We start from the raw sequence: 15167 nt of genomic DNA, 5'->3' as shown, positions 1-15167 counted from the left end.
TGTAAAATGCATTGTATGACATTGTACAGCTAATGACGCCAGGGTTAATTTTAGGGGTCTTGCATCCTAGTCTAAAGTCTGTCTTCCTACTCAAGAACCTTTATTGTTTTTGTTTTCTTTCCTGGACTTTTTACATAATACTCCCCTTCCCCCATTTCAACCCACTCTGTTGCCTTTCCTCCCCCCACCCTCCCCTCCCCAAAAAAAAATGCTGAGACATTTCCCTGTGCAGAAGAAAAACCTCCGGGCTGGAGAGATGGCTCAGTAGTTAAGAGACCTGGGTTCAATTCCCAGCACCCACATGGCAGCTCACAACTGTCTGCAACTCCAGTTCCAGGGAATCTGATACCCTCACATAGACCATGCAGGTGGAACACCAAGCACATAAAAATAAATAAATCTTAGAGAGAGAGAGAGAGAGAGAGAGAGAGAGAGAGAGAGAGAGAGAGAGAGAGAGCTCTGTCTCTAAGAACATTCCTGTGGCTAGTGCTTTTGGAGATGGGCCAGTGAAGACCAGTGAGGGTGGGTGGCCTGAGTTTTCCCTCTTCCCAGCCAGTCCTAGAGTGAGTCCCACGCACTCACTGTTCCTGTCTCTTTTCTGCCAACTTGGGTGGAAATGGTGGCAGAGATGATGAAGGCCAGGCCAGGAAGAGGGTGGATGTGGGAAAGATACATTTAGTAACTCCATGGCTGAGGGCCTAGAGTTCAGGAGGGGACAGGCCTTGGAATCCAGGCTCTCACTCTACTTCCTTTGAGAGTCACTTGTGTGACAGCTGGAAGAGAAGTGGGAAGGGACTCTGATGAGTGGGTAACATGTTTATACCCGAAAGTCAGACACCAAAACACAAGCCTAAGAACCGAGAGGGGTGGGTATGACTATGCTGATAACCATACTGATCAGTGGCTTAGACTTCGGGGTTACACCGCTTGTAATAGCTGCCTTTTCCAGAGGGAGTTGTACCCCATGGAGTGTGACCTAGTATACTGCTTGGTCTTCACACACTTTAAAAATATGACTAACAGATTTATTGAGGTATGCCCGCTAGGTAAGAGATTCAAGTTTGGGCTCAGGAATCTACTTCTGGTTCCTCCAGCACCAAGCCGCTGAAGAGCCGCAGAGTTCAGAACTCAAAAGCGCTAAGGTTTTATGGCTGATTATATTAGGTGAGGTAGCTTTCAAGGAAAGAAAAAGTTACTGGAGCTGAGACATACAGGTATGACAGGAATGCCTGGGTTTCCCCACTCTGTCTCCTTTAAGAAAACATCCTATTGAGAGCCTTGGGGAAACAGACAAAGGCAGTGGAGGAAAAAGGAAAGGTTGGGGGAGGGGTTGTAGTTACCATCAGTCCTTGCGGTCCACCTGGCTGATCTCTGGGTATCTGTGTCCTTGGAGGGGCTTCCTTCTTCTCTTGCTAGGCCCTGCCTGCTCCATTTAAGGCTCCAGATGGTTAGGGGTGTGGGGAGGGGGAGGGGGACGGGGCCAGGCATCTTGTGCTGAATCAGAGGGTGGGCATGTCACCTCTGCTCCCCACTCCCTCAAGCTTCCTAGCTTCTCTCCACCACCTTTTCTTCATCCTATGTGTTCTGGAGATAGTTGGGGCTGCCACTGGCTTTGGCCTGAGAACGCTGTCACCACAGAAGCCTACTTCTTGCCTTCATCCTGGGCCTTCCCACTTACCTGCTTTTTATTGTGTTCCCAGAAGCTCTGGAGCCCTGGGACCATGGATCCTCTCAATAGGAACCAGCTAGGCCCTGGATGCAAGCCCCAGGCTGTGGTGCAGGTGAGTGGGACCCAGTAAGAGGACTCCTGGTGAGGGTGGTTCAGATATTTTCCCTTTTTGAGTTTTATTTTTATTTTAAACATGTGAAGTGCAGGTGCCCAAGGAGGTCAGAGTCAGATAACCCCGGGTTGGAATTATAGGGATGTTGTATGTAGCCTTCTGATGGGGGTGCTGGGAATTGAACCTGGGTCCTCCACAAGAGCAGAACACTCTGACACCCCCGAGTCATCTCTCCAGCCTTGGGTTTAGCTCTTTTACTCATCAGCTGTCTAAGTCCAAGGACGAAAGCAGCAGTGTGCTAGTAGCTCATCCCTTGTCCCAAGCCCATTACTAGCTCAGCCAAAGTCTGAAATCGGTTTACAGACTGTCTGGCGGGATCACTCTCCTGGTTCATGCCTTCCCGCTGCTCCCTTGTAGTTCAGTTTAGGAGGCGGAGACACAGACACATGCGTAGCCGTTACAAGCCTCCCAGGAGCTAGACTGGCCCTCCTCTTACTGGGTGTGGCACTCCCTCCTGTTTCTGTCTAAACAAAAGGGACACTTGAGCTTAGCCTGGAGATAACTGCAGTGAGATGAGCTAGGGGCCCAGATTCAGGCGTAATTAGAATCTAGTGCAGGAATGTGCTACATAAGATTATTGTGCTAGGCCGGGCGGTGGTGGTGGTGGTGGTGGCGGCGGCGGCGGCGCACGCCTTTAATCCCAACACTTGGGAGGCAGAGGCAGGCGGATTTCTGAGTTCGAGGCCAGCCTGGTCTACAGAGTGAGTTCCAGGACAGCCAGGGCTACACAGAGCTACACAGAGAAACCCTGTCTCGAAAAACAAAAAAAAAAAAAAAAAAATAAAAAAAAAAAAAAAATATATATATATATATATATTGTTAAGTCTTCCAGACCCTCACTCAGAGCCTTGGAGAGGGCCAAGGGCTGCAGGAAATGTTGGTGTGACTGGGAGTAGGGTGCTGGCCTGGAGTCTGTCCGTCTCACCGCCCATCCACATTACCTGCAGAAGGGGCCGTTGGATCTGATTGAGACGGGTCAGGGACTGAAGGTGCAGACGGACAAACCGCATCTAGTGAGCCTGGGCAGCGGGAGACTCAGCACAGCCATCACTCTCCTGCCGCTGGAGGAAGGTGAGCTAAGGACTGGCAGGACAAGGCTCCTCCCCCTTCACCGCTGCCTGCATTCCTGCCCCGGAGGCTGTGCTTGTGGGGGCCCTTCTGCCTTCCGCAGGCAACGCTCGCCTCCTGCTTGCCTTCCCTGACTGCCTGCCCTCTTTGGCAGATGAACTGATTAAAGATCAGTTTAGAATGAGTAAATAAATATCAGTTTAGAACCAAGGGAGCCGGCAGAGGGAAAGAAGAAAGCACATTGCTCTTAGCAGTGGGATCTATGGGATCAAGAGCCAGCCCCCTCCCCCTTGCTCCAGGGTGATGGCTGGCATGGGAGACCGAACTGTGTGGAACTTGAAAAGATGGGCATATATCCTAACCGGAGGCCCTGGCATGGCTTTGCCTGCCCTTCGCCCTTCCTGGCTGCACCTGTTGCCTGGGTGACACTGCATTCCCCACATTCTCCAAATGCCAGTCCCAGGGGCTCTACCAGGGAGGGATGGAGGGAAGAGGCTGCTCTGGAGAGAGAGAGGGGACAGGAGAGAGGAAGGAGGGGAAGGAGAGAGAAGGGGCCTTTCTAAGAAGATGGGGGGCTAGAAAGGAAATATGGGAAGTCAGTTGGAGGAACAGAGAGAGGTCCCCCTCTCTGCTGCCAAGGTGTCTTGAGTTCTGTGGCCTCTCTCTGGATGCTACTCAGACACAGAGCTTTCGCTGCTTGCTTGAGAGGCGTTTCTACCCCTTTCGGACCTTCAAGGGGTAGCCAGAACTGGGCAGGGTCTCAGCATAAGTAAGAGATAGGCATGTGTTTCCACAATGTCCCCTCACCATCTCCTTGCCTTCTTTGCCTGGATGATCATTCTGATTCAGTTTGTCTCCTGTCTCCAGGGAGGACAGTGATTGGTTCTGCAGCCAGGGACATCTCACTGCAGGGTCCAGGCCTGGCACCAGAGCACTGCTACATCGAGAATCTGAGGGGCACTCTCACCCTGTACCCCTGTGGCAATGCCTGCACTGTTGATGGACTCCCCGTTCGGCAGCCCACCCGGCTCACTCAGGGTAAGGTTTGATACCTCCACACCAACAAGGTGTGTGTGTGTGTGTGTGTGTGTGTGTGTGTCTGTCTGTCTGTCTGTCTGTCTGTCTCATAGCTCGTGCGTGTTAGTTGCTGGAGAGGCCTAATGTGGTGGTTGCCATGTCAGTTGGATGGTTGGCTTATCCTCAAGTTCAATACAACCCTACCCCACCCTACCCCCCAGCACCCAGACTTTCCCCGACCCCCACCCCCACACTCTTTCTTCACAATTACATAGAAGAGGTTTTAGTTCCTGGGTCTAGTACTTAGTAAGGCTTTTAGCGTTTGTAGGAGGGGAGAATGGAACAATAGAGAGAAAGGACCTGAGGTTTCTGTGACGTCAGCAGGGAGTCGTATTGAGTTGCCTTAGAGAACTAGAGGAGGAAGTCCCCTGAGGGCATGCTTGTCCCTGCTGCTTATAGCTTAGGGTCTTGACTTTAGCTATCCTCCTGTTTCCTAAGGCACCAGGCTTAGGGAGGCCCCGGGTAGGGGTAGGTAAAGTCCCCTAATTACCATGGTTACCAGGCAGGTAAGGGCTGGCCCAGTGGTACTTTGAATTGGCCCGATGTATTCACCTTAGAAACAGGCAGGGAGCATCCTTAGTTAGTTTGTGGGTCTTTTTATTAACAGACTGAGAAGAGAGGCTCCGGCCAGATGTGATTCTGTAAGTCAAGTCACATCGGAGAGAGGGTTGAGCCTGGCTCTCTAGCTGCATTGCAGAGGAAATCCCACTCACCCACTGTCTCTCGAGCTCCTTGGGGGTCACTCCCTCACCTCTGGCTTAGGAGCCACTCCTCCCCTGTGCTCTTGTGGCGTGGCAGAGCACGGATACTCTGTATCAGGGAGGTAGGTCCTACAGCAGCCAAGGGCAGACTCGCCTTCTCCTGGGGCTCAGGGTCTCTGACTCTGAGTGAGAGGAGTTCCCACAAATTGGGGCTTTGGCTGGGATGCTGTCTGGTCCCTGGCAATCCTCTTCAGGGTCAGAGAGAACATCTGCTCCAGGGTTCAGTGTGTCACAGAGCAGCAAAGGAAGAGACTGGGCAAATTCCAAGACCTCCCAGCCCCTACCTCATAGCCCCCGATCCCATCATCTCCCTGGTGTAAAAGCACTCTTGCCCTCTCTGGAAAGTGAACAGCCTGGAAGCATCACACCAGTGCTGTGGTCCAGTTTCCTAGGGCATCATTTAGCTCTTGAGAAGAGCGAGGATCTGAGGCCACAGCAGGGTACTTACTCATTTTCTGTGGCCCTAGTGACCCCACTTTCCAGATCTAGAAAGTGAGGTCATTTATCCTTTGAGAAGATCGAGGGTCTGAGGCCACAGCAGGGTACTTACACATTTCCTAGTGGCCCATCTTGCCAAGTATGTACCCTCCTACATTCTTCTGACCCCAAGTTCCTTTTGGCATCCCCCCCCCCCCCACCCCCCAGCCTTCTTGTCTGGACTCGCCTGTTTCAGAAGCTTGGCAGGGTAGGCGGAGGCACAAAGGGATGGGTGTTCTTCCTAGCCCCCACCCCCCCTTGGGTTCTAGGAGCTGAGAGTTTCCTTGTCTCATCTCTGGAGCGAGGCACCAAGCCCAGCCCTGCCTGGCCCCAGTCCGGACATTCTTGGGAGTGTGTTTCCTTGGTTACTGGGTGGTGCGGGGGTGATGTGCTATCTCTCTGTGTCTGTGTGACTGGACTGTGTTTATGTTGTCTTCAGATATGTTTGTGTCTCTGGGCTTGCGTGTTTTGCTGTTTATTTGTGCCTTTCCTTGTGTTTACAGACCTGTGTATTCAAATGGGTGGTGGATGAGCTCAGAACTAATGGCATCAAAATGTCTATGTGTGTATTCCTGTGTGTACATGAGAACTCCGTGGTGTGCCATGTGTACAGAAGGATCACATAAGGCTGGAACTGTAGCTCAGTGGGAAAGCAACACAGGCCCTGGGTGCAGCATGCACGTGCACAAACACATACATTTTTCTCGTCGTATTGTCTACTCTGGCCTTGTATCGGGGATCCTCTTTGAGAGGTAAAGGGATATCTTGGGAATAACAAGGAGCCTTCTTTGGCTGGGCCAGGCTTCAAAAGCACCATTCTGGGCACTATGCCCAGCCATAGGCAACTTGGAACAACACTCTTCAATGGCAAGTAGAGATGGCAGCGACAGGCTCTTGTAGTCAGGAGTATGCTTGGGCCAGGGGAGGGAGAGGAGGCCAGAACACAGATGCCAACCTTTAGCCCAGAGAACTGAACATGTGAGGGTGCCACCCCTGTACCCAGGCATCTTGGCACATCCCGTGCTGCCCTCTTCTCTACAGAGCAAAGGGTGGAGCTGGGGAAGGGACCAAGGAAACAAATGGGGTGGTTTGCAACTCAATCTAGGGTCTAGGCTGCTCCACCCTGGGACCGCAGCACCAAACCACATGAAAGATCTGGGAGGGGCTAATGATGAGAGATTCCAGAGAGCCACACAGCACTGGCCCTGGGCTGTCTAGACAGGAGGTCCCCCATCAATTCCTACCACGGGCTGCCTAAGTGTCCTTCACTTCTGAAGCCCCCGTTGGTGGGAAGGAGCTGCAGTATCACCAGGATCCCTGGGAAGCCAGCTGCCACCCCGAGATCTAGGACACCAGGCTCTCCCTCTCCCCGTGGGCTATGTTATTTCTTCTGTGAACTGGGCAGGAAGCCTCCAAGCTTTCTCTGTTAGGATTGATAAGGATCTTTACTAGGGAAACTCAAGGGAAGGAGAGAAGTGAAGGCTGGGAGCTCCCAGCTTCCTTGTGTCTGCCTTCTGCACTGTTCCTTACTGGCTGCATCCTCCTGTCTGCCTGGTTCTGTCCAGCTGGCCATCACAGGTTCCAGACTGGTGAATCACTCTTCCTGGGGAGTCTTTGTTTTTTAACGCCTCCCCTCCTTTTACATTTGACCCTATATGGGTCTTCCTTTTTTCTTCAGAAAGGAAACAGGTTTCCTGTGTACATGTGAGTGTGTGTTTGCACGTGGGCGTGTATAGTATGCCAGTGAGTGGGTGAAGCAGTGACCTAATAAGAATGGAAAAATCACTTCTTATTTCTTTAAGGAAGCTGGCTTTTTATTTCAGAGTCCCCCCAGGGGCTGCTTGGAAGACTAGCTCTGTTCAAATAAGTATATAACTAGGAGGGAACTGAGGGCTGGGGACTTGAGAATGTGACAATAACTGTGTGTAACAGAGCGTGGGGGCTTGTCTGGATCCGTGTGCGCCTGGCTGAGGTGGTGTCATTGTAACTGGGCAGTGTTGGTTTGTATTGGAGATGACAGTCAGGCTGTTCCCCCGGGGCTGCTGAGAATACAGTGTGTCTGAGAGTGTGTGTGGTTTATCCGTGAGGTCTGGAGGCCAGGTCCAGGTCCCTAGGTTAAAAGCAATTCTCTGTGGCTTCAGCTAGAATGTTCCAGTCTGGTTGACTGGTTGACAGTGTTACTTGACTTTTTGACCTTGGAGGCTTCAGATAGCAAGGGTCTTTAAATTTATTTTTATATATGCATATATATGCATGCATTTATATGTCTGTCTGTCTGTCTGTCTGTATGTATGTATATAATGGGTGGGGTGTTTTGCCTACAATTGTCTGTATACCACATGTGTGCCTAGTGTCCACACAGTGACCAGAGGAGGAAGGTGGATTCCCCTAGAATTGGAGTTAAAGACAGTAAAGGACCATGTGGGTACTGAGACTTGAACTCAGATCCTCTAGACGGCCCTCAGTCACCTAGCCATCTTTCCAGCTCTAGAAAGGGACTTAATAGGGGACAGATCTTTGCTGCAGCTATCACAACTTGAAATTGTGGCTAAGAGAAAGGAGGGCTGACCTGTGGACCAACTCTGGAGGAACAGCACACTGATACAGCCTGGGTCAACGCGGGTGAGCTCTGGCGGGTGGGGGCCAGAAGAAAAAAGGCAGTTAGGGTGGTGACAGGAACTGAGATCTGTGTTGCTTGCATTGCACAGAACACTGCCTTGGCCTGAGCTCTCAACCCAGGGTGACCTTGTCACAGTGTTGGACTGAGGATCATAGCTGAACCTAGTGACCCTAACTGGATCCCATCGTGATTCCCACTGTTTCTCCATCATGTATGGAGTCATAGAATGTCCTCTGCTGTCACTGAGGCCATCCTCCTCATTCAGTGGATAGGAATCCAAGGCCACCAGGCCAGAAGGTGTGACTGCCCCAAGGTGACACTGGCCCCTAGCCATGGGCTTCAGTCATTGGCTTCCTATTCTGGAGAGCTTTAGGTGAGACAGAACCTGGTATCACTCCAACCTCTGGCTCTCCATCTTCTGGCCTCTGTTTACCTCTCACCTTAACTTTTAACTTCATCTCCCTGGGAACCTCTCCCTGCCTGCCCCACTATCCCTCCAGCCCCGAGCGCGGGTTCTTCATCCCGCCGCCTGGTGGCATCCTCCCTCCCACCCCGCCCTCTCCATCCAGCTCCACACTCCTCTCCTCCATCACTTCCTCTTCCCCTCCTCCTCGCCTTTGTCCCTCCCTCTCTGGCTCCCTTCCCCCGCCACTGGTGGCCGGCCCGCCCCTCCCCGGGCATTGGCGGCTGCTCGCTCCCTGGCTGCTCGCACCGCGCCTGGAGCCGGCGGCGCGGGAGGTCGGCCCGCCCCCTCAAAGGCCCTGAGCGGGCGGGCGACCTGCAGGGCCCGGGCTGGTAGGAGCGAACAGTCCGGAGGTCCGGGTTCAGCGGTGAGTCCTCAGTCAGGTCAGCCACAGCTCCAGGCAACCGGGCGTAGACGCTCCAGCTGGGAGGGGCGTTCTGGGATGGGTGGGCGCAATGAGAGGAATGGGGTCCTCGACCCCCAGTGGGAGCCTGGGGCTGTTAATGTGATGGTTTCTGTGCCCAGAACGTCTGTGAGTGGTGGTTTGAGTTACTGAATGGCTGTGCAGACCCCATCTTCCCCATCTCTGGGGAGTCTGCTCCTTGGGACCCGCCTCCGGAGCCTGTAGAGGGGTTCTGTATAGGTTGAGGGAGCCTGTGCTATCACCAGGAGTCTCTGATGAGAAGAGCTAAGATTCTTTCTCTCCTCCTCCCCTCACCCAGCTTCCCTTCGGCCAGTCCATTCTATTTGTGTGGCCAGCAGGTCAGTGACTGTCGCCGTGAGTGTGCAGCGTGTCTGCCCATATGGCCGGGAGCCTGTACGGTTTCTGAGTGTCTGTGTGTGAGTCTGCGTGGGGTGTTTCCCTTCTGCATCTCACACAAACAGGATCCACCCTCCCCTTTGCCTAGTGTTTTCCCTCCAGATGTACAGTTCCTCCACCCACCTGTACACAGCTGGACCCTGAGTCCTTCTGGGCAGAGAGGACAAGGTGGGGACTGTGGGTCTGGCTGGCTGGCCAGAGTGTCCAGGGATTCTGTGGGGTCTGAGTGAGCAGAGTGGGGGCTTCCTAACATAGACGGGCTGGCCAGGTCTCTGGGGGGCAGTAGGTGCCAGAGTTGGAGCAATGCCTGGGGCCCTCGAATACAAATAGTAAGTTAATTTGGGCCAGAGCTGGTCTGTCCTCTGTTCCGCTGCCCTCCTGCCCACTCTATTAATACAGCGCCAGTGCCTGGCACCACTATTTATAGCCCAGAGCAACATGGCCACACCCCCTGGGTGTGAAGGGGGGGAAGGGCAGTGTATCCAGGCTGTAGGTGCCAGGGAAGAGGGTCCCTACATACCCAGAGCCTCCTTGGGTGGCACTGCTTGGATGGAACCCACCCAGCCTCCCCACCTGCCGTCCAGACTTCACAGGGAGAGCCACAGCCCTTGCTCCCTCTCACCCTGGAGTTGAGTGAATCTGTCTAGACCCTTCAAATTCATCATTAATTAGACTGTTAAATATTTGTCTGAAAGGGGAGGGGGTGACTGGCTTTCTCTGAAACAGCTGTGGTTGTAATTAGGTGGATGGCTTGGGTGACTATTATTTATCCCAGTTATGATTACTATGGGATTAGCTCCTCTGATTGGTGGCTTGGCAGGGCAGGCTTTCCCTGTTCTCTCAACTACCCATCAGCCTTTAGAACTGTTGGTGCCGTCTGCCTGGGAGGGCCTGTGGGTGTGCCAAAGTAGTGGGTGGCTTTGTCCGCTCTAGTTCTCTGCTATGGGTGGGCTTCTTAGAGTGTCAACCTCTCAGAGTCCAGGGTCCCAGGATCAGACCTCTGAGCTCAGTAGGGTCCTGTCAAAGTGTACCCCCTTGGCCTGGGATGCCCCTTGCCCTTGCAGCCTCCCTGAGCTGAAACTGCCTCAACGTCCTGGAATGTAGACTTCCTTGCCAGTCTTATCCCAGACTGGCGTGAAGCATGGGGCACCACGTAGCACCGCATTGGGTAGCCAAGAGGTCGGGGCTGGGGAGTGTGGACAAATTGGAGAGCCCTAGGACTTTGGCTTCTTTCAGTATAGCATCTTCTGCAGGAGTCTGGCACACCTGGCATGGCCAGGAGAAGGAATTCTGCCAGCCAGGCTTAGGCGCCCGTGGGCACACCTGCTGCTCTGCACACTCCCAAGCCCCTGGCTATATTTTCTGGCTCCCACATACCCACCTCTTTCTATGCACTCGTACGTCTTGGGCAGGACTGGGCTTGTATGTCTTGCCTGGGAATGTGCTTGGCTGAAGCCGGCCCAGTGGCGGAGAACCAGCTAGAGTCTGTGGGAGACCGAGATATAGTCAGGGGATGCTTTGCCTGAAAAAGAGAAGAGCTTGCCCCCTAGATGCTCGGGGAGAGTGGTAGCCCTCCTGAAGTCAGACCATAGGAGGGGATCTGAGTAGATGCAGAGCCACACCCGTGCACCTGACTGGTCTGTGGGGTTTTACTTGTCCGGTATCTTACCGGTTTGTGTGTGTGTGTGTGACTCTGGAAGATGCTGCCTCTAAAACTAGCACTTTTACCCAAGAGGCATTTCGGTGAATCACTGATACACATTGGTGCTGGATGTTCATTTTTCCTGGTTTGTTTAGTTTTTTTTTGTTTTTCGAGACAGGGTTTCTCTGTGTAGCCCTGGCTGTCCTGGAACTCGCTCTGTAGACCAGTCTCAGAAATACGCCTGCCTCTGCCTCCCAAGTGCTGGGATTAAAGGCATGCACCACCACTGCCCGGCTTCATTTTTCCTTTTTTGTTTGCTTGTCTGTCTTTCGTTTGAGTGTTTTACCTGTATGTAAGGGTACCACATGTGTACCTGTGCATTCAGGAATTAGAAGGCATCACAGCCTTCGGAACTGGAGGTACAGATGGTTTTGAGCCGCCTTGTAGGTCCTGGGAACCAAGTTCCAGTCTCCTACAAGAACAGCAAGTCCTCTTACCCACTAGCCATCTCTTTAGCCCCGGAGCATTCTTATTTTCTGAAGAATTTTTCCCACTTCTGGAATATATTCACAAATACAGTCTTATTAAACCTGGGAGATCTAGTAGCATCAAGTGTCCCGTTTCTGTGAAAGAACTAGCTTGGAGATGTAGTGGCGTCACCTGAAGATTTCATAGCTAGTGGGTAGGACTCCAATTTGGGGAACCTACCTGCCAGTGATCTTTCCTATTCTGACTTGTGCCGTGGAACCCACTGTGTCAGGACTCCATTGCAAAGAGAGGGAGGCCAGGTAAGCCTTGTATGGACACCTTGAGAACAGGCAGGGATGGCTCTTGGGAGCTGAGGGTAAGCACACTTGTAATGTGGCTGGGGTGGCTTCATCCCTGCCTGCACTTTCTAAGTGAGTGCTTTCTCTGCAGGCTGCATGTTATGTCTGGGTCAATCCACCTTCCTGCGTTTTAACCACCCAGCTGAAGCCAAGTGGATGAAGAGTATGATTCCAGCGGGGGCCCGGGCCCCAGGGTCCACCTATAACCCTGGCTCTGGTAAGTAGCCAGCTGGGGCAGGTGGCTGGGTAAGTGGCACCCCTTGGACATGTGTCCTTGCCCTCTTGCAACCACTCTCAGAGTGTCAGGGCAGGACAATACTGATGGTCTGGGCTCACTGCCACCTGCCATGGGCTGGTAGAAAATGCTAGGCCATAGGGCCACTGGAAAAGATCCAATGCCTTGCTGCTTGGCTCAAACTGGGAAGTCATGTGCCTTGAGGGTACATACAAGGTTCTGTTAGCCTGGAACCCCCCCCCACCCCCGCTGCCGTGGAAGATGGCACTCATTGTATGGGACCCGTGTCATCTCAGGAGTGCCTCACTTGAGGGGGTCTGAGTATTATGATGAACCTTGGTAGCTTGGGGGGGGGGGGTGCCCCACTTTCTGGTGATCGCATCCAGAGGCACTTCTCACCCCTCAGGCCATGCCATGCTGACCCAATGACTCAGAGAGCAGCTGCAGCCAGCTGCAGCCTGTGTGTGAATTATTGATCCCTCGGAGAGAATTGGTGATTGTTCTAGGAATCAACACAGGCCCCTCAGCAGGCTGCCGAGGGGGCGGGGTGCAGATGGAGAAGCTAGCTAGTTGTGTGTGCCAGGCCCCTCTGCAATGTCGTTCAGATGGAGGTGGGACTACAGGGCCAACGCTGGTTCTATGACTGGTGAGCATGTATGTCATGTTCACTTGATGGGGTGGTTATTAGTGACCTACGTAGTCTGGTGACTTCAAGAAAGGCAAGTGGTTACTGGAAACACATGGGGGCCCCCTCTGACTAGGACCCAAACACAGCCTTCCAAACCCATTCTTTCTTTCACACCCCATACCTGTGACTTCCAGTCCCCTGGGGAATCCCTTGGCCCCCAACCCAGTCTGGGTCATGTCACTCCTTTAGCCATTTGGATATTGTTTCTGAGGATTCTAGACTCCTGGATGGTTGACAACGGCTAGGGCCAGATCTTGCTGGTGTGACTTAATGAAATAATTGGAGACACTGAACTGCACCTCGGCTCCTCAGCCAGGCTTCCAGGCACACCCCATTAGCAGATCCTTCTCCTGTGTTGGATTGGATAAGATGTTACTTCATCCACTACTCATGCAACCTTGGAGCCCCGCCCCCACCCCAGCCTCTGACTGTTACATTGAAAGGCTCCGGTGTCCTCTTAGACTGAGAAGTCTTGGAACTTCTGGCCAGCTCCACAGTAGGTCCACATCTCTTTTGTAGTGTGCCTACTTGCTCTTCCTAAAAAGAGAGGCACTCAAAGTTGGGAAAAACCAAAGCAAGGAGGATGGTATTGTTGGAACGAGTTAGAAATAACTAGAAGTAACTACCTGGGGCTGGAGAGATGGCTCATCGGTTAAGAGCACCGACTGCTCTTCCAGAGGTCCTGAGTTCAATTCCCAGCAACCACATGGTGGCTCATAACCATCTGTAATGGAGTCCGATGCCCTCTTTTGGTGTGTCTAAAGAAAGCAATGGTGTACTCATGTACATAAATAAATAAATATTAAAAAAAAAAAAGAAGAAGAAGAAGAAGAAGAAGAAGAAGTAGTAAATACCTGGTACTGTTGCTGACTCTGTCTTGAGTCATTCAGAGTTAGAGGCAGGAAGGCCTTGCCTATCATTTCCCTTTATAGGAGGGGAACCTAGGGCAAGAGTGTTTGGCTACAGCTGCAGAACAGGTCAGTGGCCTAGTGGGTTGGTACCAGAACTCAGCTCTCCTGCCCCTTCTCCAGAGCCCTCATGGCCCCACTGCCCTGGGATAAGGTTGGATGGTACTTTCTTGCTTGTGCATGTATGTGGCTCCCTAGAGCCAAAAACCGGAGCTTAAGGCCTCTTTGCATTTCCCCTCAGCTGAATCAGAGAGCCTGGTCAATGGGAACCACACAGCACAGCCTCCAACCCGGGCACCTTCAGCCTGTGCCAGCCACAGTTCCCTGGTGAGCTCTATTGAAAAGGACCTGCAGGAAATCATGGACTCGCTGGTGCTTGAGGACCCTGGAGCTGCAGGCAAGAAGCCTGCAGCCACATCCCCGTTGTCGCCAATGGCTAATGGCGGGCGCTACCTGTTGTCCCCTCCAACCAGCCCCGGTGCCATGTCTGTGGGCTCCAGCTATGAGAACACCTCTCCAGCCTTCTCTCCACTTTCCTCACCAGCTAGCAGCGGAAGCTGTGCCAGCCACTCACCAAGTGGGCAGGAGCCAGGACCTTCTGTGCCCCCACTGGTGCCTGCCCGTTCCTCCAGCTACCATTTGGCTCTGCAACCTCCACAGTCTCGCCCAAGTGGTTCCCGCTCCTCTGAAAGTCCCCGGCTTGCCAGAAAAGGGGGTCATGAGAGGCCTCCCAGCCCCGGTCTCCGAGGTCTTTTGACTGACAGTCCTGCAGCCACAGTCTTGGCTGAGGCCCGCAGAACCACTGAGAGCCCCCGGCTAGGTGGGCAGTTGCCTGTGGTGGCTATCAGCCTGAGTGAACATCCATCTTCCGGTGCTCGAAGCCAACCCACCAGTATTCCTGGCAGCCCCAAGTTCCAGTCTCCAGTGCCTGCTCCCCGAAACAAGATCGGCACACTCCACGACCGCCCTCCCAGTCCTTTCCGTGAGCCCCCAGGCACAGAGCGAGTACTAACAACCAGCCCCTCTCGACAGTTGGTGGGCAGAACATTTTCAGATGGGTCAGCAACTCGTACCCTCCAGCCACCTGAGAGTCCCCGCCTGGGCCGGCGGGGCCTGGATAGTATGCGGGAACTGCCCCCACTGAGTCCATCTCTGTCTCGAAGGGCTCTGTCCCCACTGCCAGCCCGGACTGCCCCAGATCCTAAGCTCAGCAGGGAAGTGGCCGAGAGCCCCCGGCCCCGGCGCTGGGCAGCCCATGGAACTTCACCTGAGGACTTCTCCCTGACTGTAGGAGCACGGGGCCGCAGGACTCGGAGTCCCTCGCCCACACTTGGGGAGTCCCTGGCACCTCGCAAGGGCAGCTTCAGTGGCAGGCTGAGCCCAGCCTACAGTCTGGGCTCTCTTACTGGGGCTTCACCTCGTCAGAGCCCCCGTGCTCAGAGAAAGCTTTCCAGTGGGGACTTGCGGGTGCCCATCCCACGGGAGAGGAAAAATAGCATCACCGAGATCAGCGACAACGAAGAGGATCTCCTGGAGTACCATCGTCGGCAGCGCCAAGAGCGGCTCAGGGAGCAGGAGATGGAGAGGCTGGTGAGCCAATGCCAGGGAGCCTGCCGCTGCCCAAGGCAGCGCCTCTGCCAGGGTGTGGGCTGGCCAGCTGGCAGAACAGGAGGGGCCATGTACAGGGCCTGGCCTGACTCAGGATGAACCATCAGGTTAAGTGACCTGTATCTCATGATC

At 53.6% G+C, this 15167-nt stretch overlaps 1 protein-coding gene across 24 annotated transcripts in view; it reads left to right on the top strand.

The window, feature by feature from the left end:
- The window catches only part of Phldb1 (pleckstrin homology like domain family B member 1), a 47662-nt gene that overhangs the window by 4880 nt on the left and 27615 nt on the right, over positions 1-15167 (top strand). For 20 of the 24 annotated variants that reach the window (XM_076924917.1, XM_076924914.1, XM_076924912.1 and 17 more), the window contains exons 2-6: positions 1701-1781; positions 2789-2912; positions 3777-3947; positions 11688-11813; positions 13669-15017. In XM_076924917.1, coding sequence (XP_076781032.1) covers positions 1722-1781; positions 2789-2912; positions 3777-3947; positions 11688-11813; positions 13669-15017 — 1830 coding nt within the window. In that variant the 5' untranslated portion in view covers positions 1701-1721. Of the gene's footprint in view, positions 1-1700; positions 1782-2788; positions 2913-3495; positions 3679-3776; positions 3948-8531; positions 8691-11687; positions 11814-13668; positions 15018-15167 lie in introns of those variants that run through there. The other 4 variants (XM_076924904.1, XM_076924924.1, XM_076924925.1 and 1 more) reach the window with 4 other exon arrangements.

The sequence above is a fragment of the Arvicanthis niloticus genome, chromosome 26, assembly GCF_011762505.2.
Source record: "Arvicanthis niloticus isolate mArvNil1 chromosome 26, mArvNil1.pat.X, whole genome shotgun sequence".
NCBI lineage: Eukaryota > Metazoa > Chordata > Mammalia > Rodentia > Muridae > Arvicanthis > Arvicanthis niloticus.
This window is presented reverse-complemented; position numbering and strand designations above follow the sequence as displayed.